This window comes from Malaclemys terrapin, chromosome 21 (assembly GCF_027887155.1).
Source record: "Malaclemys terrapin pileata isolate rMalTer1 chromosome 21, rMalTer1.hap1, whole genome shotgun sequence".
Lineage (NCBI taxonomy): Eukaryota > Metazoa > Chordata > Testudines > Emydidae > Malaclemys > Malaclemys terrapin.
Window position 1 is genome coordinate 1763488 of NC_071525.1, and position 22632 is coordinate 1786119.

Below are 22632 nucleotides of genomic sequence, written 5' to 3' on the forward strand. Positions count from 1 at the left end.
CCCATGCCGTGTGAGAGCGGAGCGGGCGCCGCTGGGCACTGGATGGATGGAGGAGAACTTGCTGCACTGGGTCACTCCCTATGCCCGCCAATGCCACCTGTCCCCATGCCCCCGTGCGCCCTGCAGAGCAGCGTGAGAGTCCAGCCCCCTCACGCAGCTGCAAAGCCAAGGTGCTGTGTGGATCCCGCTGAACTGTAACCCCCGGGAGCACCCAGCATCCTTGATAAACCCCGGCTTCCTCCTCTTTGCCACGCAGATCCCCCAGGAAGGGCTGAAACAGGGTCCTGTGGGTCTCCTGGCCCCCGCCCTGCCCCCCGCCCCGTGTCCAGCGGTGAATTTCACCCAGCACGCCGACAGCATAACTCCCCTGAGCACACCCAGCTTGGATGCAAATTGCAATTTTTGTGGCTTCCCGCTCCATCCCTGAGAAATCAAACCACCCCCGGAGCATGCAAACCAAGCGTGCAATTTCCTGCCCACTCCCTCCCCAGGGCCCCAGAGTCACGGAGAGGTGAAGGCGATGGCGCACCTCCCGCCCTGTACAAGGACCTGGAGTCAGGAGCCGCTTGGGCGGAAGCAGGACATAAGTCTTTGCATTGGGGGGTTTCACCTCTAGTGAGTTTCAGGGCTGATGGCTACTGGAGTCCCACGTCCTTTAACACTCGCGCAGGGAGCGCATGAGTGACGCCCTGGCGAGCTCTCTCCAGCCCCAGGCCGGACCGTCTGTCTGGTGGCCTCTCTCTCTGCAGGCCAGTCACCCACCCTGCGCTCGTGGGATTTCACAAAACAACATGCCTGGGCTCTGTTTATTCGCCTGGGGGCTTCTGCGCTATTCAGGGTCGCGTTTCCCACCCGCTCTCTGCAGACGACTCGAGCTAGAAAGTTATCGATCATTTTACAACCAGCCACCAGCTGCTGCTCTAGTGACGGGACTGCGGGAGCCGGGCCTGTACGGGGAAACCCACCAACTCTTTGTGAGATGCCTTGACCGCGCGGGTGGCTTTTGTTACCCGGGCCCGTGTCGCTCAGATCCGGCCTGGGATGAAACTGAACTCGCCAGCTCTCTGGAGCAAGGGCTGTCTGCTTTGTCCAGCGCCAAGCCCCCCAAGTCGAGAGTGAGAGACACGAGGAGTCCGGCTGTTTAGCCGATCACAGTGTCTAAGTGCCTTCCTGGTACTAAAGGGCCCATTAGCCAAGCAGAGAAGGCAGCGCGAAGCCAGGCAAAAGTCATTTAGGATTAAAGCACCAGGGGGATTCACGGCTGCGGTGGAGTTTCCATTGCTGGAGGCCGGACCCAGGCAGAGCTAGGAGTTGAGGACCCGGGCGAGCGGGTGACATGCTCTGGCTGGGGCGGTGCGTTACATGGGCTCATGGTTCCCTCTGCTCTGAAAACCTAGGAAACGCTGATCCTTGAAGGGGTTTCCCAGGCTCTGATCTGACACCCCTAGGAAGTACCTCAGCTCACTACCCAGCCTCGGCTGGCTTCAAACCGGTGACTGAGAGGTGAGAAAAAAAAGCTACTGTGGGCCCAGCCCTCGATCCTGCCCTGGGCATGACTCAGCCCCCGCATCCTGCCCTGTGGCAGAACCGGAGAGCCCAGCTCACGTTTCAGGTGCACGGGATCCACCCGGCTGCCACCTTCTAATCAAACAGCCGTTCGCTATTGTGGGGCTGGGCAAACAGGAGTGACAATAGCGGCCACCCAGCCCAGCAAACACTGCTGCTCCCAGAGCCAAAGGATGTGCAACCGGCGGCAAACAGGGCCCAGCCGCCCCGGGGCGCCCCGCCCCCGTCAGCCAGCCTGCCAGGGGCCCGGGAACTGTGGGTAACTGCGCCTTCCAGAGCAATTCTGCTGAGCCCATGATGTTTGATAGGGGCCATTTGATCACATGTTGGGCCACGTTCCTCCCTGGGGACTGGTGACACAAGGGGGCGAGACTGGGAGACTGGGGCGATATTTGAGCAGGGGGTCCCCACGTCCAACCCGGCAGCCCCGGTGCACTGATGGTGGAGACCTTGCCTGCCTGTCTGGGCTGCTGGGAACTCTCTGTGCTGGGAGAGTCCCCCGGGCCAGTGAGATCCGGCTCTCTTGCCTGTAACCACGGCCTCGTCCGTCAGCCACAGCTAACGAGCTCCCTGCAGGCCTCAGCGCCGGGGGGGGGGATCACCTGGCCTGCAGCGAAACGCTGGGGCGAGTCTGGTTTAATTCGGGCCCAGGAACATTGCAGCTCAGCGGGACACGAGCTATCCTGCCCTGTCTGCAGACGCTCCAGGTGGCCTATGGAGCAGGAACTGTGCTTGTTGGAAGAAGCCACACGGGGCAAATCACGTGGTCTCCTGCACCGTGGCAGCTTGGCCCGTTTCTGACCCCAGCGAGCTGGCAAGCCGGGCCTGAACCGAAGCCTGGCTTCCGGACGCGCAGCCCGGGGCTGTGATCGGAGACAGGCTGGGCCCTTGCTCCCCCCCAGCATAGCACGCCTTCTACGGGCCTAAAGGGGAACCGAAGCCAGAGCGATCCGGGGTGGGGGGGGGCGGTCACTTTGTGGCTAGCAGGGCTACGGGTCACGCAGCCTTAAGGACAGCAGCAGAGCCACAGGCCACGAATCTCTCCCGGGGCCTCCCCGCACGGCAGCCGGGCCCCTCCCAGTCAGTCAGGGATTTTACTCTCTGATGTAGAGACCCCTCCCACATTTTGCAGATGGGGAATTAAGGCACCGGCAGGAGCAGAGACTGGTCCAAGGTCACCCACAGCGTCTGTGGCAGCCCAGGGAACTGAGCCCAGGTGTCCCACGGCCCAGGTTAGACCCCGTCTGCTAGCCCCACGGCGGGTCGGTGACTAGCGAGGGGGGGGAGGGTGAGGAAAGCACTGGCTGGCCCGAGCTGACCTCGGCCTCCCCGCCCTGCCGCCCCGGAGACTGCGCCCAAGTGTCAGCTCGCATCTCAGCCCGGTCAATTCCACATCCCCACCTGGGGGCCCAGTGACCCGAGTGAAGAGCCAGCCACCCCCGGTAATGAGATCACATGGCTCGTTAGGCAAAACCGGGGCGTGGGTGAAACTGGCCGGGAGCGAATCTCCTTTCCTCACTCGCTGCAGCGCGGGGCTGGTTGGGAGGGATGAGATCCCATGTTACTGGCTGTTCTGAAAGCTGCAGGGGTCGGGGATTTGGGTGGCAGGGCTCGGAAAGTATAAATAGCCAGTTCCCACTGTGCACCAGCATCTCTGCTCCTTGGCTGCCAGCCCCTGCACTGATCTCAGTAAGCGGCTCCCCCCGGAGCTCCCTGTCCATTGCCACCTGGGCAGGTGGCTCTAGATTTAGGCCAGAGCTGCACGTTACGCTCTGCTGCAGCCTTCACCCAGATGTTGTCTCCTGCTGTGGAGATCTCTCTCCAGCACATACAGCTGGGCCCAGCTGGGCCAGTCCCTCGCCAGCTGTGGAGATCTCTCTCCAGCACATACAGCTGGGCCCAGCTGGGCCAGTCCCTCGCCAGCTGTGGAGATCTCTCTCCAGCACATACAGCTGGGCCCAGCTGGGCCAGTCCCTCGCCAGCTGTGGAGATCTCTCTCCAGCACATACAGCTGGGCCCAGCTGGGCCAGTCCCTCGCCAGCTGTGAAGGCCCTTCGGCTGCGGCTATTGTTCTCCATGACGGAGGACATTGCATCCAGTGGTGCAAATCCCTTTCCAAGATGGTGGAGCTAGTTTGAGACACCCCAGGCACCATCTTCCCTCCTATTCTGTGAGCCTGGGCGAGGGTCAGTCTGTTCCCACCTTCCCTTTGCTCCCCTCCCTGGCTCTAACCCGCGCCCCCTGCTTCTGCTTCTGCTTCTCAGGTTCGCGCGCGATCCAGGATGGCAGTTCCCCTGGAGCAGGCTCTGGCCGTGATGGTCTCGACCTTCCACAAGTACTCGGCGAAGCAAGGCGACAAATTCAAACTCAGCAAGGCCGAGCTTAAGGAGCTGCTGACCAAGGAGCTTCCGAGCTTCCAGAGCGTAAGTGCCACGGTGCAGGGAAAGACCGAAACGCTGAGACGTGTTGGGTGACGTCTCAAAGGGGGCGGGGGAATGCGACACCTGTCCACGAAGGGTGTCAATCAAGGAGCGGGGAGGAATTATTTACCAGTTACCAACCTGGTCTAAGGGTCAAGGCTCCATCTGCCTTGTGCTCTGGTCTCCAGGTGGAGAGGTGGGTTCGGATCCACTCCCCTCTGCATAGAGGTCTGTGGTTAAGCAGGAGGCCAGGCCAGATGGTCATAGCCCCGTCTGCCCTTAGCACGGCGCAGAGAAGAGTAGCTTGAACGGGAAGAGAAGCCACAGACGCCACGAAGGGCCATGCTATTGTCCTATTTCATGTGCAAGGTGCCCAGATACTGTGGTGATGGGCACCACGACAAAGCCCTCAGGGAGATGGACAGACAATTGCAGCAGGAAGAAATTAAGAGAAGAAAGAGTTAGGGTGAATATTAGGGAAAAGATTCAAAATGATCACCATTTTTTGGTTGAACTAGTATTTATGGTGAAACCATCTTTCAGAACCAGACAGCGTCACACAAATGTACTGATTTTTTTAAATTTCGGACAAATCTTTTCTTTCTTTCCCAACTCTGATTGGTCAGTTTAAACAATGTTTTTTTTTTAATTATAAAAAGGACTTTTTTTTAAATTATCAAAATGTTCATTTTTGGAAAACCCCCCCCCCCCCCCCCCCAAAGAAATCCCCTTGATTTTGGAAATTAAACAATTTGCATTTTCAAAAATTACCAAATTTAAAAAACAAAATTTCAATAATAATTAAAAAAAAAGCGCCATGGGAAGACGTTCAATACCCAAAATCCGCCTGTTTCAAGTCTTAATCAAATTATGATGCTTTCCAAATTGCCACAAAGGTTGGTCTTTTCCTGCAATCAGAACTATTCAGTGAGATCTCCAGAAATGCCGGACACTTTCCCACGTGACGAGCTGGGCCCCCTAGTCTGCGTTTAACAAGGCCCCTGTTCCCACGGGTCACGTGTGGGAACAGAACCTGGGGACTTTCAGCTCATGCTCCCAGATTCAGACTAAGCCCATTAACCCAGAGGCAGTAGCAGACTCAACCTTCCAGATGTGGTGCAGCCACTAGAGGGGGACAAGTAGCAGAGGGGTAGCCGTGTTAGTCTGAATCTGTAAAAAGCAACAGAGGGTCCTGTGGCACCTTTAAGACTAACAGAAGTATGGGGAGCATAAGCTTTCGTGGGTAAGAACCTCACTTTTTCAGATGCAAGTAATAGAAATTTCCAGAGGCAGGTATGAATCAGTCTGGAGATAACGAGGTTAGTTCAATCAGGGAGGATGAGGTGCTCTGCTAGCAGTTGGCTCTTAGAGGGGGACAAAGAGCCAAACGGGGTTAGCCCGGGTTATGTGAAGACGAGCACCCCAAGGTCTCCACCAGATCAGGGGCTCATTGTGCTGGTGCTGCCCAGACATGAGTGACAGTCCCAGAGCCAACGTGCTCCTAGTTTAACTAGACTACAATCAGTTCACGAGGGTGAATATTTTGGAAGGGCAATGAACCATGTGCTTCCGGGCTTACACGAGTAAATCTTAGCCTCTTGGGTGGACTGTCCTAGCTCGGCCAGCTGGGGGTTTCTTGCACCCTCCTCTGAAGCTGCTGGTGCCAGCCAGTGTCGGAGGCGGGATACCGGCTGGTCTGATCCAGGCTGCCATGCTCCTAGACAAGACGTACCCAGCTGCTGAACCACGCAAGCGAGTGGTTGGGGGAGGGAGGGAGGGAGCCAGGATATTGGCCTGCTCCAGCATTGACCGGCTGAGCGTCCGACGTGCAGCCTGGTGGTGGCAGGGACCCCACCTAGAAGCAGGCCGCTGAGCTAACCCGGCGTCTCTCCCCCGGCTTCTCACAGAAGCAAATGGACGACGCTGAATTTCAGAAGATCATGAGCGACCTGGATGTCAACAAGGACAACGAGGTGGATTTCCAGGAGTTCGCCTGCTTCTTAGCCTGCGTGGCCATGGGCTTCAATGACTTCTTCAAGGATCAGCGCCAGAAACAGCTGCGTAAGAAGTGACCCCAGACGCCTGTGGGGCCGGGATTCCTGTGCCTCAGCCCCCCGTGTTTCCAGTGTAATCACCCGGGCTTTCAATAAAAGTCTTTCTAAAGATGCTTATGCCAGGGTGTGTCTCAGGAGCGAGATTTTCTGGGCTCATCTCCAGGGCTCTGTGATCCCAGAGTCTCCTCTGAGCCTTTCAGAATCCAGCCGGTAATGAGGGGAGGGGGGAGCAGTGGCCTCCATAGAGAAGGTTCAGGTCTAACTTCCTGGCTAATTAGCCTTTTCAAATTACTCATCAATTCCCCCTGCCGATTCCTTTCGGCCTAGGATTCCCCATGCTGCGTCCCAGCCCAGGGGCGATTGTTTTGGAAACTTTGAGCCTGATGATTCAAGCCGTTTCCGAGTGACGCAAGCAGAAAAGGAAAAAAAGGACCCCACACACTGGGCTCTGCATGCTCTGAGCAGAGCCTCGGCGCGCCTGTAACTCGAACCACATGGCCCAAGCTCGGGCCGACTCGGCTTGCAAAGCTCTTGGTGCGCGAGCTTTGGCGGCCCACGCGTGTGAAGGGCTGTGCAAGGCCAGCCTGGAGCGATAACCTCGAATTCTCCCAGCTGGGCTGCATTCTCGGTGGCTCCTGAGACCCCGGCCAGCTGCATTGCCCTGCGACTAAAGCCTCCCTGCACTGGTCAGTTCCCTGTAGGTTCTTGTGCCGCTCTCCCGCCCGTAGGAGCCGAGCGCCTTCCCGCTGTGCATCCAGCCACGGGATGAACATTGGGAGGTCGCCTTCCACCGGTGAGCCGGGTCCTTTCGCTTCCACACGATCCGTCTCGAGAGAGCACGGGCAGCTTCCTCGCTCACACCGAGTGTCGGTTAAAACACACATCGACCCCTCCCGGAGCCACGATTTAGAGCAGCAGGGGCCCCAGGCAGGCGGACACGAACCCACGGGGCAACCCTGCCCCTAAGGCAGGCGTCTGGGCTATGCTGAGAGGGCGAGGGGGTCAGGAAGCGAGGGACTGAAGTAGAGAGGCCCCTGGATCTGCCATTCCCAAGATGCTGAAACGCTGAGGGCTGAGGAGGGACCCAAGGCCAGGGCTGTTCGCAGCAGGGAAGCAGCTGGAGGCTTGGAGAGGAGACGTCCCCTAAGCCACCAGAGGGACTAGACCCCCCGGGAGAATCTCAGAGGCTGAAGAGGCCTGGAATTATAGAAATGTTGGGCTGGAAGGGCCCTCGCGAGGTCGTCTAGTCCAGTCCCCTGCACTCAGCCAGGACTAAGTATTGTCTAGAACATCCCCAACAGGGGTTTGTCCAACCTGCTCCTAAAACCCTCCAGTGACAGAGATTCCACAACCTCGGTCAGTAATCAGTTCCAGTGCTTAACGACCCCGACAGGCTGTTTGCCCTAACCTCTGATCGAAATCTCCCTTGCTGCAATTTCAACCCGTTACTTCTCGTCCTGACCCCAGTGGTTCAGGAGAACAATTTATCACCCTCCTCTTTATAACAACCTTTTACATGTCTGAAGACTGTTCTGTTCCCCCCTCAGCCTTCTCTTCTCCACACGAAACAAACCCAATTTTTCAGCCTTTCCTTGTAGGCCGTGTTTTCTAGACGCTCTCCTCTGGGCTTTCTCCAATTTGCCCCCCCCGTCCCCGAAGCGCAGTGTTCAGAACTGGACACTGCTCCGGGTGAGGCCCGATCAGCGCGAAGAAGAGCAGAAGAATGACGTCCTGCGTCTCACTTATAACACTCCAGCTGGTCCATCCCGGAATGGCGTTCACTTGCTTTGCAGCAGTATCACATGGACTCATAGCCTGTGACCCCCTATAACTCCCAGATCCGTTTCTGCAGTACCCCGGCCTTGGCAGTCCATTTCCCATTTTGTATTTGGGCAACTGATTATTCTGGGAATCAAATCTGGGGTCGGTCTGAATTCCTGCCCCGTAACGTTTCCAGGGAGCAATCTTGCATGTTACCTCCTGGCACATGGACCAGCTGAGCTCACGTGGCTGGGTCTGTGCTCAGGTGTGTGGGTGTGGCTGCAGGTACCCAGGTGTGCTCAGCTCTGCAATACCTGCTAGACAGGTTTCAGCTCCCACACCCAGGGCCTCGTTAGCGGGCGGCAGGTCTGTGCTGGTTATCAGGAAAAGCTGCCGTTAATAGTCATGGTTCAAACAACAGCCTCAGAGCCTAAAGGGGAAAATGCCTTTTAATTTTGTGGGGTGATATCTGGGGGTCTTGCTAGGCCTGGGTGTCATGGGGGGGGCCAGGATCCACCCCAGAATGAGGCTTGATCCCTGCATTTTCAGCTCACAATTCTCAATCCAAACCACAAACGACTTGCAGCATTTATCCAGGTCCAAAGCACCCCTGGACATGAATTAACCCCATCCAAGCCACCCAGCTTCCCTCCCCAGGGACGGGACACAACTGAAATAGAGACGCTGGGTGCTGAAGATGGAAATTCAGCTCGGGGAGGCCGCGCCGCAGGCTGGCCTGCGGGGAGGGCGTCTTTTAGGGGAATTCAGGTTCTTACAGGTCTGCTCTTCCCAGAGCTGCTGGAGAAAGCAGGCTGCATCCTATTGGGTATAGCGCCACACTTCCCCTGCCTCCATTCCCTTCCCTCGCTGCTCGGATCCCCCTTCCACTTGGCTTGGTAAGTTTTCTGGGGATTATTTGGTTTCATTGCACGGCCTTGCTCCGTAGCTGGCTGCAAAGGGCACTTTGAGAGGCGTTGGGACTTCCTGGCAGGTGCAGAGTGAGGGGGCTGGGTCCACTCCGGAGCTGCAGACGCGGGCTACAGAGCCACGCCCCGGAGCTGTTGGCGGAGTTCAACGCCTGGGGGCTGTTGGGCTGGGGATGGTTCTGACCCATCAGCTCAAGCTCTGCTTCCTAGCGTGTGTGTAGCAGAAATCCCCCCTGCATCTCTCATGCCCGGTGCTGGGTTCGAATCCCTGCTTTGCCACTGACGTGTTGTGTAACCCAGAGCCTGTCTTTCACCATTCTGTTTCCCCATAGGCAGCCGGGTGGGGCTACGGCCTCTCCTTCCCAGGGGCGCTGGGGGACGGTGCTCTGCTAATGAAGGCCCGGAGCAGGCAGGGGAATTACGTAGGGGTTTCTAGCCCCATTGCTGCTTTGCACTCTCCCTGGGCGGAGCAGGGACTGACCCCGAGCCCTGCAGCAGGAGTGGGATCCCGCGGGTCCTGCAGGACTCACTGCTGTGATAGCGGGAGCGGGATGAAAGCCATGTGGGGCTCTAGCTGCTAGGCACTCCTGCAGCAGGAAGGACCCATCCCCCCGAGCCAGCCCCGGAGAGTTCAGTTCAGTGAGACGAACGCTGCCAAAGCCCCAGGAAAAGCCAGACCGGCTCTGGTATGGGTCAGACGCGGGCACGGCCCCCAGGACAGGGTTACACACGCGGGGCTGGGCTTTGCCTCCCTCCCTCTGTCTCCTTCTGAGGCTACGATCCTGGCACGCCACATTTGTAGTCGATTTCCCGGCAGAGGGGCAGGGAAAAAACAGTCAGTCACGGCGAGGTCACTGGATCATGTCGTTTTTGTTCCATCACCGTGCCCCGGAGCACAGTGGGGGGTGCTGCAAGGTGAGACCTCGCGGGGGGAGGCTGGAGAGTCAGCCCCCCTATCCCTCCCGAAGTGCCATTTGCTCTCCCCCAAGCCCTGCACTCTGCTGTCCAGAGATCCATAGATTCTAGGACTGGAAGGGACCTCGAGAGGTCATCGAGTCCAGTCCCCTGCCCGCATGGCAGGACCAAATACTGTCTAGACCATCCCTGATAGACCTTTATCTAACCTACTCTTAAATATCTCCAGAGATGGAGATTCCACAACCTCCCTAGGCAATTTATTCCAGTGTTTAACCACCCTGACAGTTAGGAACTTTTTCCTAATGTCCAACCTAGACCTCCCTTGCTGCAGTTTAAACCCATTGCTTCTTGTTCTATCCTTAGAGGCTAAGGTGAACAAGTTTTCTCCCTCCTCCTTATGACACCCTTTTAGATACCTGAAAACTGCTATCATGTCCCCTCTCAGTCTTCTCTTTTCCAAACTAAACAAACCCAATTCTTTCAGCCTTCTTTCATAGGTCATGTTCTCAAGACCTTTAATCATTCTTGTTGCTCTTCTCTGGACCCTTTTCTGTCCCCTTTCAGCTCTGCCGGCGGCGGGATGGCGTCTCCCATGGAACATGCCCTCGCGGTGCTGGTGGGCACCTTCCATAAGTATTCCGGCAAGGAGGGGGACAGGTACAAGCTCAGCAAGGCGGAGATGAAGGAGCTGCTCCTCACGGAGCTGCCCAGCTTTGTCGGGGTAAGTGGAGGGGGATGCAGGTGGGGGACTCTCGGGCTGGCCCGCAGAGGCTCGGCCTGACGCTTTCAGAGCCGATGGGCGTCAAGCAGACACGCAGCCAACGTGGTTTCCAAATAACAATAGCAGCTGATGTGGCACCTAAAGCCTTAGCTCTTTACAAAGGAAGTATCCTATGGGGAAACTGAGGCAGTGATTTCCTTAAGAGTCCTGGCTCCCAGATCTGAGCTGTAACCACTATACTATCCTTCCTCCTCCCCATCTATCGGCCTGTGGAGCCCGGCTTCCTATTTGACCAGGGTCTGGGCCCAAGCTGCATTCGATGCCCGTGTCTCTCTCCTCCCCCCGCTGCAGGACCAGGTGGACGAAAGTGGCCTGAAGAAGCTGATGGGGAATCTGGATGCCAATGGGGACGAGGAGCTGGATTTCCAGGAGTACGCGGTGTTCCTGGCTCTCACCGCCGAGCTGTGCCACGAGTTTTTCCAGGAGTGCGCCGACGAGAGGAACCGCAAGATCTGAACCCCGAGCCGCCCTGCGTGGCCGCTGTGTGTGAACCGGGTCCACGCACAGTAAAGTTGCTTCAGCCAGAGGTTTCTGTTGTGTCTCGTGAGCAGGGCTGGGATCGGGCCCCCGGAAGGCTTCCCTTTCCCCCTCGTAACGCCCCTGGCTTCCCGCCTGACCCAGAGGCTGCTGACACAGCCCGCCATGCCCGTGAAACCTGCGTGGCAGGAGGAGAAGGGTGGGGGTTAAACCATGTGCTGGGCAGAAAACCCAAGTCTGATCCGACTCACAGGGACCTCACACACCCTCTCTTCCCAGCAGGCGCCCAGATACCCCAGTAACGGGCAGGGTGTTGGGACCTGGCTGGAATAGCCTGCTATTCCACCCCGGGCGGTGCCAACCCCCCCGAACCTGCCTCCCCCAGCCTGGCCCCACGAACGTGGCACTGGCTTGGTTTCACAGACACATGGGGGGAGTAGGCGCCTGCCTGCCTCGGGGGCATACATTCAGAGATGTCAAGGCGAGGAGGGACCGTTGTGAGCCTCTCGTCTGCGTAGCTCCGTCCAGAGAACGGGCCCCACAGAATTCCTAGAGCCGAGCTTTTTGGAAAACATCCCATTGGGATTCTTAAATTGCCAGTGATGGAGAATCTCTCCACCCCTTTGGAAATCGCCCCTCTGGGTAATGACTCTCTCTTGGAAAAATTTACCCCTTAGTCCTTCTCGGAATGCGGCCCCGGGCCGGTTCTGTGCGCCTTTGCTCTCCCGGGGACGCAGCCGGGTCCAAGAACTCACACGGCCGAGCTCCACGTCCACCCGGCTGCCCTGTGTCCGCACTAGGACACGGTGAGCAGCGCCGGAGGCTCCCGGACTATTTAAAGGGACACTGCCCAATTCCTACCCGCCCCAGCCAGGGGTAGGGAATCTATTGCTTTATACAACACCCTTCCCCCCATCTAAGTGCTGGAGGACACAAAGCGCCACTGAAATGCAGCCACCTCTGAGGCGGAGGGAGGCAGCGACCCCAGCGCGCTGCACAATTGAGGATTTGACGAGCCCTGGAGAACAGGCAGAGCCTTTGCGGATTGTGCCGCAACCTCTTACAACTAGGTGGAACTCACTGCTTCATCTCAGCAGGGTGGATTCTGACCTGGGCTTGCACAGAGATCGGGCGTTTCAGACCATGAGCCCCCCTCTCTGGGTCGGTGGAGTTATTATTATACAGAGCTTAGTTTTCTTCACCACTGGCCCCTTGGTGTACTAGCCACTAGACCCCACTCCCTCCGAGCGCTGGAATGGACCCGAGTTCTCCTATTAACCAGTCCCCTTCCGCGGCCTCAGAGCCGGGAACGGAGCCGCGCTGCACCATGCTGAGGAGAGGCCAGAAGGCAGGAAAACTGGGCTGAGTCCTTCTTCCCTTGGGTAGGAAGAGCTTTTATTTCCGGGGAAGAGCCTTCAAAGTAGTTAAGTCTGGTGCTTACGTTGGTCCAGGCCTGAGCCCCGGGCCTGGCCGTTCAGAGCCCCGGTGCCTCTGGGCTTGTTGCCGTAGTTATGAAGGTTAAAAGACTGCCTGAGCCCCGGCACCTCTTTCAATACAAATGAAGCCCTGGGTAAGTCCCTGTGCAGCACCGGGTGTCCTGACCGCAACCAGGCTAAGATAGTGGCTCCACACGCTGCCTAGGACCTAGCAGCCCCCCTGTGACGAAGTGGGGGTTTTTCTTGTTTTCGGTGGGGTTTCAATGGTTTGCATGCGGAGGGGGTGGGACTCAGTTTCCCTGGGTGTTACTGGTTTAATGAGGTGAGGGGAGAGGGAGTTTACCCCGGCGACTGGGCGACCCAGAGACCCAGATCAGGAGTTGCAGCTGGTTCTGGACAGTGGGAGGACAATGGGTTGCAGAGTGAGGACCCAGTGACCTAACCAGCCGGTTCCAGCCAGAGGACAGAAGAGGGGAGAGGAGGCCCCAGTTTACAACCCAGTTTACCTGGAGAGAAGACAATGGACAGAGACGGGGTTTGGGGCAGGGGATCTCAGATGCCCAGCTGGGAAGCAGGGGGGCTCAGGGCTGGAGAGGGGGAGCAGGCAGAGCCCACCTGGATGCAGAGAGACTGGGATGTGCTGGGCTGAGGGAGGCCAGACCTAAGGCCCTGAGAGTTTCCTGTGTGGGTTCAACTCTCAATAAACCCTCCTGTATTACACTGGCTGAGAGTCGCTCCGGTCTAGAGAACAGGGTTGCATCAACCCCTTCAGGCGTGGAGGCCCTGGGGGTCCCGAGCGAGGGGACTCCCTGAGGAGGCCCACAGCGAGAGACAGATGTGCTAAGACTCAGAGGTTGCGGCTCCAGGAGGTGGAGGGGCCAACCCCAGGAGAGAGTGGACCCTGGAGAAGGGCTGTCCTACTGAAAGGGGCACCCCCCACAGAGCCAAGAATGGGCACGATCTGTGAGTCCGTGACACCCCCCACGACAGAAACAGGATGGCCTCCCCTGCAAGTCAGTTGATCATTTAAATCTCCTACAAGATGGAGAAACTTCAATCCCACCCTATGGGGCTGCCAGCTGTGAACTAGCCACGCTCCCCCGCCCCCACCTGTCTCATCTAAAAAACAGAGTTATGTACTACGGTCCTAGGCTGCTCATCTCTGTGCCACACCCACATGAGTCACTCATCTACCTAGAGCAAGAGCCTGCATGCAGAGAGCCAGCATTAAAATCCTTCCTTGAAACGCTACACCCCAAAGACATCCGCCTGGGCTATTTATAAAGGCCTAAACCACAAACAAAGGCAGCTCTTTTTTCCCTCTTTAAAACATCCCTTCTCACTTTTTCCACCACTTCCCCAACACTGAAAATACTCAGATCTCTCAGTGCCTTTCCCTCCCCCCAGAGCTGGTCTTTTATAACACAGCTGGCCTGTCCCACGCCCCTGAGGGGAACCAATCAGCTTCCCACATTGGGTAAGGAAATTGACAACAGATTTAACCTACTTCTCAATTGGGAGACCAGATTCAAACAGGGGGCTGGGGGAAGTTGCTCTGCTAAGGTGATCTTTAAATCCATTATTTAAAGACAAGATCCTCTCCCTGGGCCAGAAGCAGCTGCCTTTCCAGACAGGGTTGTATTTAGCTGCAGGAATTTGTGCTGTTTTCTATTTATTTATGATGCATTATTAAAGAGCTGGGGATTTATTTGATGTTATATTTGTTTGCCAAGGGGGGTAGTTTCATAGCCCTGCGTTCTCCGGGTAAGAAACCGAGCCCCTGAAGGTTTAATGACACTTCATTCCCCAGCCCTGAACCACCCTCTCAAAGGACGTAAAAGCGCAGAAATCGCCAGTGAGCTTTTTCCATGTCACGATGAGCCTGTCTCTCTTCGCTCCTCGGTGTCTCTCTTAGCACCGCTGGTGCCAGAGTAGCTGAACAGCTCACAAGTTCTTGAAACTATTTATCTGGGAAGTTTGAACAAGTTTACAAATCCTGGGGGACGGACGGACACCAGAAACAAAGCCAGCACTGCACCTGTGAGCTTTTGTTTAAAGAGACATGAGACAGGAATATAGTCCTGGGCTCCTTCCGCCTAATCTGGCGTTGCCCTACTGCAGAGTGAGGGGCATACAGCACTTGGAACAGACTGTTGGTTGGATCTCACAGGGGTTGATGTGTTTATCTGCACCCCCTTGGGCAGCAGGGAAGTGGTGGTCACCCCCGAAACGTGGCACAGGAAGTGGGGTCAGGAAGGTGCTTGGGCAGGCGAGTTTCAGGTTTAGGGGCCTAAGTCCAAGTCTTGGCTCCACTATGATCCACAAAACGCCTGCTGAGCCTTGTAGGCACCTACGTCACTGCCTCTGGACCCCAGCCCCACTGCCTGTGCGCCCACGCCCAGAAAGGCCCGTGCACCGGGAGTAGAGGCGGTTGGCTGTCCCAGTTGTGTGTGGGGCCTGGGCTGGTAGGCGAGCTCCGAGCGCATCTCTGGTCAGGTCCTGTTCAGAAGCTGGCAAGAGGCGCAGCAGCTGGTGCCCATCTTATAACTTTTTGCCCTGTGGCAAGAGCACTCCAGTGGGATATGGGAGACCCAGGTTCGATTCCCTCCTCCCACCAGAGGGGGAGAAAGGATTTGAACGGATGGGAAGGGAGAGACCCCCCAGCTGAAACGCTTGTGCTCAGTAAATGAAGGAGTCCAGGACCCTCCGTGTGCTGGGGGATTCGTGGAGTCACAGATGGCTAGAGGGGCCCATTGCGGACATTGTCTGACCTCCGGGATAAGACGGGCCGGAGAGTTGACCCCCCCAATTCCCAGAGCAAAGCGTTTAGACAAATGCCCAGCCTGGATTTCAAAACCGTCTGTGATGCTGCTCCAACTCCATGCGCGGCTCAGGGCGTGGATTCGAAGCCAGTTTGATGCAACTCTTGGGTGGATCTGGCTCGGGGCCGTTTCCCAGACTTGCCTGCGATATTAACCTGATGCCTGGGAGAGCCCATCCGAGTCTGAACCGGGAGCTGGTAAAGCTGGTGGCTTCAGGACGGTTCCCACCCTCCCTACACGCCTGCTCACGCTGGGCTGCCCCGGACCCTTAACCTCGTTGTCCGTGTCGGTGAGTTTTGTTCCTAAATGCTGCCATCTTTCCCCGAGGGGTTGGGCTGGGCTCCAGAGGTTGCCCCGATGTTCCAGCTGTGGGGATGCCGCTCCCAGGAAGCGATGCCGGTAGAGGTTTCTGGCGTGATGGGGCCCACGTGTGCAGCAGCAGAGAGGGGGGGAATGGGGGAGCCCTGGCAGAGGAGGGGAAGCCGCCACACCCCTTGCAATGTGCCTTTGGCTGGGCGCTCGGTCCGTCTCTCCGGCTGGCTCCCATTTTCAAGGCAAATGGGGATTTACTCAGCGGCCGCCCTGCCAAACCACCGCCTGGCCTGGCCCGGGACCACTCTAGGAATGATGTATTTTAACCCCCGGGGATGGCAGATGAGAAGAGCTTTGGAAAGAGCAGGGTTGTGTCTGTGGCCGGCGTCATCCCTTTGAGCCCCGCTGCATCCATCTCGTCTCCCGTGCCCGCTGCCCTTCAACCGGCTGCTGGCTCCCCCGAGGAGGGCCGGGCTGAACTGGGCATTTTCCTGCCTTTGCCTTTGCCCTGCCAGGGCGGGGGTGTTTATCCACCTGCCCGGGGAGGGCTGAGGTCTGGCTCTCTGCACAGGAGGGGAGAACTGGCAATAGGGCCCCTCACTCCTGCAGGACCCCATACACCTGTGTCCCCTCTGGAGAAGCCAGGAAACTGTCCTGGCCTTGGCCCAACACTGCTTGGTCATCCTCACCATGAAGACTGACTATCTATCTATCTATCTATCCATCTATCCATCTATCCCCATACACCCCCTCTATCTATCTATCTATCTATCTATCCCCATACACCCCCTCTATCTATCTATCTATCTATCCCCATCCACCCCCTCTATCTATCTATCTATCTATCTATCTATCTATCTATCTATCTATCCCCATCCACCCCCTCTATCTATCTATCTATCTATCTATCTATCTATCTATCCCCATCCACCCCCTCTATCTATCTATCTATCTATCTATCTATCTATCTATCTATCTATCCCCATCCACCCCCTCTATCTATCTATCTATCTATCTATCTATCTATCCCCATCCACCCCCTCTATCTATCTATCTATCTATCTATCTATCTATCTATCTATCCCCATCCACCCCCTCTATCTATCTATCTATCTATCTATCTATCTATCTATCTATCTATCCCCATCCACCCCCCTCTATCTATCTATCTATCTATCTATCTATCTATCTATCTATCTATCTATCCCCATCCACCCCCCTCTATCTATCTATCTATCTATCTATCTATCTATCTATCTATCTATCCCCATACACCCCCTCTATCTATCTATCTATCTATCTATCTATCTATCTATCTATCTATCTATCCCCATCCACCCCCCTCTATCTATCTATCTATCTATCTATCTATCTATCTATCTATCTATCTATCTATCTATCTATCCCCATACACCCCCTCTATCTATCTATCTATCTATCTATCTATCTATCTATCTATCTATCTATCTATCTATCTATCCCATACACCCCATCTATCTATCTATCTATCTATCTATCTATCTATCTATCTATCCCCAGACACCCCCTCTATCTATCTATCTATCTATCTATCTATCTATCTATCTATCTATCTATCTATCTATCCCATACACCCCATCTATCTATCTATCTATCTATCTATCTATCTATCTATCTATCTATCTATCCCCAGACACCCCCTCTATCTATCTATCTATCTATCTATCTATCTATCTATCTATCCCCAGACACCCCCTCTATCTATCTATCCATCTGTCCCCAGACACCCCCTCTATCTATCTATCTATCCACAGACACCCCCATCTATCTATCCCCATACACCCCCTCTATCTATCTATCTATCTATCTATCTATCTATCTATCTATCTATCTATCTATCCCCATACACCCCCTCTATCTATCTATCTATCCTTCCTTCCTTCCACAACGTGTCTCTCTCTCTCTCACTAATGTTTTCTACTGATCACCAAACTGCCCAAAGCTACCCGAGGGGACTTTCCCTGGAGGACACCCCCCAGCCCCGGCCCTTCACAGCTCAGCTCGTTTGCCTCCTCCGAGCTGGGCGGGCCAGAGCAGGGACGCTGGAGGAGCTGGTGGAAAAGCAGGCGCTGCCTGCCACAGGCCGGAGTGACTCAGCGTGTGGGTGTGCGGAGGGGAAGGAAACACCCGCTGTGGTTCAACTTTGTACGATTCCAATCCCTTTCCAAAGCAAGGCCTCTCCTGGGCTACCAGGTTTGGTTTTGCAGCTAATGCGGGACCCAGTGGCCGTACGCGGCTCGATATTCCCAGCAGAAATTCCTGTGTGTGTGTGGGGGGGGCAGGGAGGGGGTCGGGCCTCTGTCCCCAGAGTATCTCCCAGTGGACGCATCAGCTGCAGAACATGGCACCTCTCCCGTGTTTCTGTGTCACGGGGGAGGGCGCCCCAGTACTCCAGGGCCTGGTGCAAAGCCCGTTGAAATCAACGGGAAGGCTGCAGTGGACTCTGGCACCACGCCGGCCCGTCTGAGCCACCTCCGAGCTGAGGGTCTCCATTCAAAGGCCAGTGCTGGGTTCCCCTCTAGACTCCACAAAGAGAGACGGATTGGCCTCAGAACCGGTAGGCCGGGCCGGGGGACAAGGTCGAATGTTTCTGCTGAGTTTGAGACGACGTGGACGGTGGGTGTGTGATTTAGAGACCTCTGAAAACGGAGGCGTCGAGCGAGAGCCTCCTCTGAGGCGCTGGTAATGCCCCCGGCGACACAGCCCGGCTTAGCGCTGGCAAAAGGCACCTCCGTGGTCACAGGGCAAACTCCTCCGAGTCGCTATCTCCGTTCCCCAGCACCTCCCCTGCACGGCTCACGTCGCTGCTCGAGGGCCGGGGACGCTAGACGGCCCCATCAGGGTTTGGTGGAGCAATAACCAACCTGGGCATGAGTTGTTCAAAGCTGGGAGGCGCTGGGCCTTCCCTGGGCTGCCTAGGGTTCCCAACTTTCAAATTGCACAAAACCGAACACCCTAGCCCCGCCTCTTCCTTGAGGCCACTCCCCCCTTCCCTGCCCCCCGCTCACTACATTCCCCCTCCCTCCGTTGCTCGCTCTCCCCCATCCTCACTCACTTTCACTGGGCTGGGGCAGGGGGTTGGGGTGCGGGAAAGGGTGAGGGCTCTAACTGGGGGTGCAGGCTCTGGGGTGGGGCCAGAAATGAGGGGTTCAAGGTGCGGGAGGGGGCTCTGGATTGGGACAGGGAGTTGGGGTGCAGGAGGGGTGAGGGTTGTAACTGGGGGTGTGGGCTCTGGGGTGGGGCCAGAAATGAGGGGTTCAGGGTGCAGGAGGGGGCTCCGGGCTAGGGCAGGGGGTTGGGGTGCAGGAGGGGGTGAGGGCTCCAGCTGGGGGTGCAGGCTCTGGGGTGGGGCCATGGATGAGGGGTTTGGGGTGTAGGAGGGGACTCCAGGTTTGGGGGGGCTCAGGGCTGGGGCAGGGGGTTGGGGCGCGGGCTTACCTCCAGCGGCTCCCGGTTAGTGGCGCAGCAGGGGGTAAGGCAGGGTTCCTGCCTGTCCTGACTCCGCGCTGCGCCTTCGAAGCGGCCAGCAGGCCCGGCTCCTAGGCGGAGGCATGGCAGGCAGCTCCGCACGCTGCTCTCACCTGCAGGCACCGCCCCTGCGGCTCCCATTGGCCATGATTCCTGGCCAATGGGAGTGCGGAGCTGGTGCTCGGGGCAGGGGCAACGCGTGGAGCCCTGTGGCCTCCCTGCCTAGGAGCTGGGCCTGCTGGCCGCTCCCGGGGCGCAGTGCGGAGCCCGGACAAGTAGGGACTAGCCTGCCTTAGCTCCGCAGCACCGCCAACGGGACTTTTAACGGTGCTGACCGGAACCGCCAGGGTCTCTTTTCGACCGGGTGTTCCACTCGAAAACCGGCCACCTGGCCACCTTCAGCTCCCCGGGTCGGTTCCTCTACACGCCCCACCCAAAGGGCCCCCCACGTTCTCTGTCTCCCCAGTGGGGCCGTGGCCTCTGCTAACCCACCTGCGCTGCTCCTGCCTTTCAGCCCCACCGGGCGGGAGCCATGGCCGCTCCGCAGACGCTGCAGCAGGCGCTGGCCGTGCTGGTTTGCACTTTCCAGCGCTATTCCAAACAGGAAGGCGACAGATTCACGCTCAGCAGAGGGGAGCTGAAGGAGCTGCTGGAGAAGGAGCTGCCCAGCCTGGGAGACGTGAGTAAGCGTGCGGAGGTAGAGGGTGCCCAGGCAGGCTGGAACGGAGCCGTTGGGATGAGACGAGAGCAGTCTCCACCCCGAACTGGTTACAAACTGTGAATGACAATAATTCCCAGGACCTAGCGGCCTCAGCTGCCCAGACCAAGCAGGAGAGACAGTCCTGGAGCTCACAGTCTAATAGACCCAGGGTGGGAGGGGAAACAGGCATGGAGAAGGGAAGTGAGGTGACCAAGGTCACCCAGCAAGTCAGTGCCAGAGCCAGGAAAGAGCCTAGTTCTCTAGCTAGAGCCCTATCCACTAGGCCATGCTGCCTCTTGACGTTTTTATTTGTTTTCAACGTATCTTTCCTTGTCCCATGGACAAATCCCCACCAGCTCCATCTGAGCCCCAGGTCTCTGGGACCAAAGCCTGGACTCTCTGCCACTTGAGCGAGAAGAGTAGCCCTGGTAGCAGATGACAGTAGTAGGCTGTTATCCTCTATGAGGACCAGCCTCTGGAATGGGACATGACGATTTACACCTGCTCTTCTGGGTTCTGGCTTGGACTGGAAGCAGACCCCGTGCGTGGCCGTACAAATGCTGCCCAGCAACCATGCCCTGGTGGCCTGGTGCTGGGCTGTCACCAGGGGTTACAGCAGCTCTGAGGATAGTTTGGTCCGATTTCAATGTCTTATGAGCCAAGTTGGCAGGACGTGACCAGCCCCTGCAGAATGGGGCTGGGCCTGTGAAAACCGGGGTGGTGGTGGGGGACCAGCATTTCATCACAGGGCAGAGGAATGATAACTGCCTCTGACAGCGACCAGGGAAAGGTGTCGAACTTCCGCAACCCGCTTGGGACGGACATTTCTTCCTCAGCTCCTTATTACATAGGTTCCGGTGGCACCGAGCGGCCCCACGCGTGATCCAGGCCCCTTGAACCAGCGCTGTACAAATGCATCGGGAGAGACAGTTCCTGTCCCAAAGAGCTTACAACCTAAATAGATTTCAGAGTAGCAGCCGTGTTAGTCTGTATCCGCAAAAAGAACAGGAGGACTTGTGGCACCTTAGAGACTAACACATTTATTAGAGCATAAGCTTTCGTGGCTACAGCCCACTTCTTCGGATGCATAGACTGGAACACACAGTAAGAAGATATTTATACATACAGAGAACAGGAAAAGGTGGGAGTAGCCCGACCAACTGTAAGAGGCCAATCAATTGAGATGAGCTATCATCAGCAGGAGAGAGAAAAAAACCTTTGAAGTGATAATCGAGATGACCCATAGAAGGTGTGAGGAGAACTTAACATGGGGAAATAGATTCAATCAGTGTAATGACCCAGCCATTCCCAGTCTCTGTTTAAACCTAAGTTAATTGTATCTAATTTGCATATTAATTCAAGTTCAGCAGTCTCTCTTTGGAGTCTGTTTTTGAAGTTTTTTTGTTGCAAAGTTGCCTAACTAGACTAATTATTGGTCCCTTATTACCCCCTGGGAGTAAAGCTCGGAGCGGTTTGCCCAGAGTCCGTCGCAGAATTCGTGGCAAAGACAGGACTTGAAGGCGGGTCTCCTGAACTGTAGCCTACTGTTCTAACCACTAGCTGATCTGTCCCGTCTGGCCATCACCGCGTTTGAAAGACTCCTAAGGGGGTTTCTCTTGCCCTGTTACTCATCTTCACTCTTGCCCCCAGGTCCAAGTGAAGGAAGGTGCCTTTGAGGAACTGATGAGCATCCTGGATGCTAACAGAGATGGGGAAGTTGACTTCCAGGAGTACATTCGCTTCGTGGCGGTGGCGTGCACCTTATGCCATGAGTTTTTCTTGGACTCCCCTGTCGTTCTGCCACGCGGACAATAAACCCACCCAGCTGGCTTTGTACAGGGCATGAATACAAAGCAGGAGAGCAAACTTATAGGTCTGGCAGCAACCGTGCCGCTACCTGGGAACCTCACACTGGGAAAGGTCATGGTGTGTCAAGGATTGAACTTGCGTCTACCTGACCCAAATACACAGAGCCACTCCCTTGAGCTAAAGGAGACTTTCCCTCACCGAGCAGCAGTAGAGCTTTGTTTCTCAATCCTGGAGAGTAGGGTCCTGAAAGGCAACCGGGGGTTCGTGAGGCATCGAAAAATGTATTAGTCTACAGCAAAGCAAATCTCCTTTCCCCACTCCCAGCACGGCCCGGTCCATCCAGGTGAAGTGTGCTCTGTCAACCTCTCAATACACAGCCACACAAATCAGTTCTATTGGCTTCATTGAGACATTGTTGTACTCTTGCTTTCATAGTTAATGTGTTGTGTGTTGGGGAGGGGGGTGTCACATACATTTGTGACTGAATGAGAGCCTGAAAATGTTGAGCAACGCTGCAGTACAGGGTTCATGACACATGGTTGATCTGAGCTGACTGCATGCAGCAGAGGGCAGCAGCACTCCAACCCACATGCCAGTTCATGACAAGAACTTCCCAAACAGGATTAAGTTACTCAACCCTGAATTCCACCGCACAGTCCTTGCAGTTATGAAATATGAATCATTTGCATCTCATTTTAGTTAAATAATATCATGAGCAGGGCGCTGGAGATGCACCACCAATCCTGGAGGTATTTTTGCCATATTTGCCCTGTTCAGAATTGACTGCCATGAGCGTGGAACGAGTCCAGAGCCAACTGCTTAGTCAGGACCAGTTCCTTCCACTGCAGCAGGGTGACACGGCTCTGGGTTTTCTCTCCTGATCGTGGGTTTTCTTCGCTTGTCCTGTCAGACTGGCTGGTTTGAAATATTAATAAAGACTTCGTATGACCCTGGGCGCAGTGACCGTTCAGCACGTGGTGGCCAGGTCCCCCCAGAATGAACACATGAACGCAGGCAGTGTGGAAAACGGCTCCTCCCTGGAGACGAGGGGGACGACAAGACAGACCTGGCGTGCCAGGCGCTGTGACCCTAGGGTGAAGGAGGCCTATATAAATGCTTAGGCAGCGAGCTGGCAGGTGCATT

The 22632-nt window shown here is 56.2% G+C and overlaps 3 protein-coding genes across 3 annotated transcripts; all 3 read left to right on the forward strand.

The window, feature by feature from the left end:
• Nucleotides 1–3114: 3114 nt before the first annotated feature.
• On the forward strand, nt 3115–6089 carry LOC128827307 (protein S100-A4-like). Its single transcript, XM_054011166.1, has 3 exons — nt 3115–3255; nt 3831–3989; nt 5894–6089. Exons 1-3 carry the CDS (start codon nt 3115–3117, stop codon nt 6056–6058), a joined length of 465 nt encoding a protein of 154 aa, XP_053867141.1. The 3' UTR covers nt 6059–6089.
• Nucleotides 6090–8587: 2498 nt separating this feature from the next.
• On the forward strand, nt 8588–10952 carry LOC128827123 (protein S100-A2-like). Its single transcript, XM_054010865.1, has 3 exons — nt 8588–8697; nt 10210–10366; nt 10718–10952. The coding sequence occupies exons 2-3, from the start codon at nt 10226–10228 to the stop codon at nt 10880–10882; spliced, it is 306 nt and encodes a 101-aa protein (XP_053866840.1). The 5' UTR covers nt 8588–8697; nt 10210–10225; the 3' UTR covers nt 10883–10952.
• Nucleotides 10953–15332: 4380 nt separating this feature from the next.
• On the forward strand, nt 15333–21897 carry LOC128827122 (protein S100-A2-like). Its single transcript, XM_054010864.1, has 3 exons — nt 15333–15450; nt 19495–19659; nt 21331–21897. Exons 2-3 carry the CDS (start codon nt 19513–19515, stop codon nt 21493–21495), a joined length of 312 nt encoding a protein of 103 aa, XP_053866839.1. The 5' UTR covers nt 15333–15450; nt 19495–19512; the 3' UTR covers nt 21496–21897.
• The last annotated feature ends 735 nt before the right edge of the window (nt 21898–22632 follow it).

Bases quoted from the DNA above. Each gene is read 5' to 3' on its own strand.
- LOC128827307 (XM_054011166.1), top strand. From the start codon at position 3,115: ATGAGATCCCATGTTACTGGCTGTTCTGAAAGCTGCAGGGGTCGGGGA. The intron at 3,256-3,830 runs GTAAGCGGCTCC...TCTGCTTCTCAG, and splicing joins CAGCCCCTGCACTGATCTCA to GTTCGCGCGCGATCCAGGAT. The intron at 3,990-5,893 runs GTAAGTGCCACG...GGCTTCTCACAG, and splicing joins AGCTTCCGAGCTTCCAGAGC to AAGCAAATGGACGACGCTGA.
- LOC128827123 (XM_054010865.1), top strand. From the start codon at position 10,226: ATGGCGTCTCCCATGGAACATGCCCTCGCGGTGCTGGTGGGCACCTTC. The intron at 10,367-10,717 runs GTAAGTGGAGGG...CCCCCGCTGCAG, and splicing joins AGCTGCCCAGCTTTGTCGGG to GACCAGGTGGACGAAAGTGG.
- LOC128827122 (XM_054010864.1), top strand. From the start codon at position 19,513: ATGGCCGCTCCGCAGACGCTGCAGCAGGCGCTGGCCGTGCTGGTTTGC. The intron at 19,660-21,330 runs GTGAGTAAGCGT...TCTTGCCCCCAG, and splicing joins AGCTGCCCAGCCTGGGAGAC to GTCCAAGTGAAGGAAGGTGC.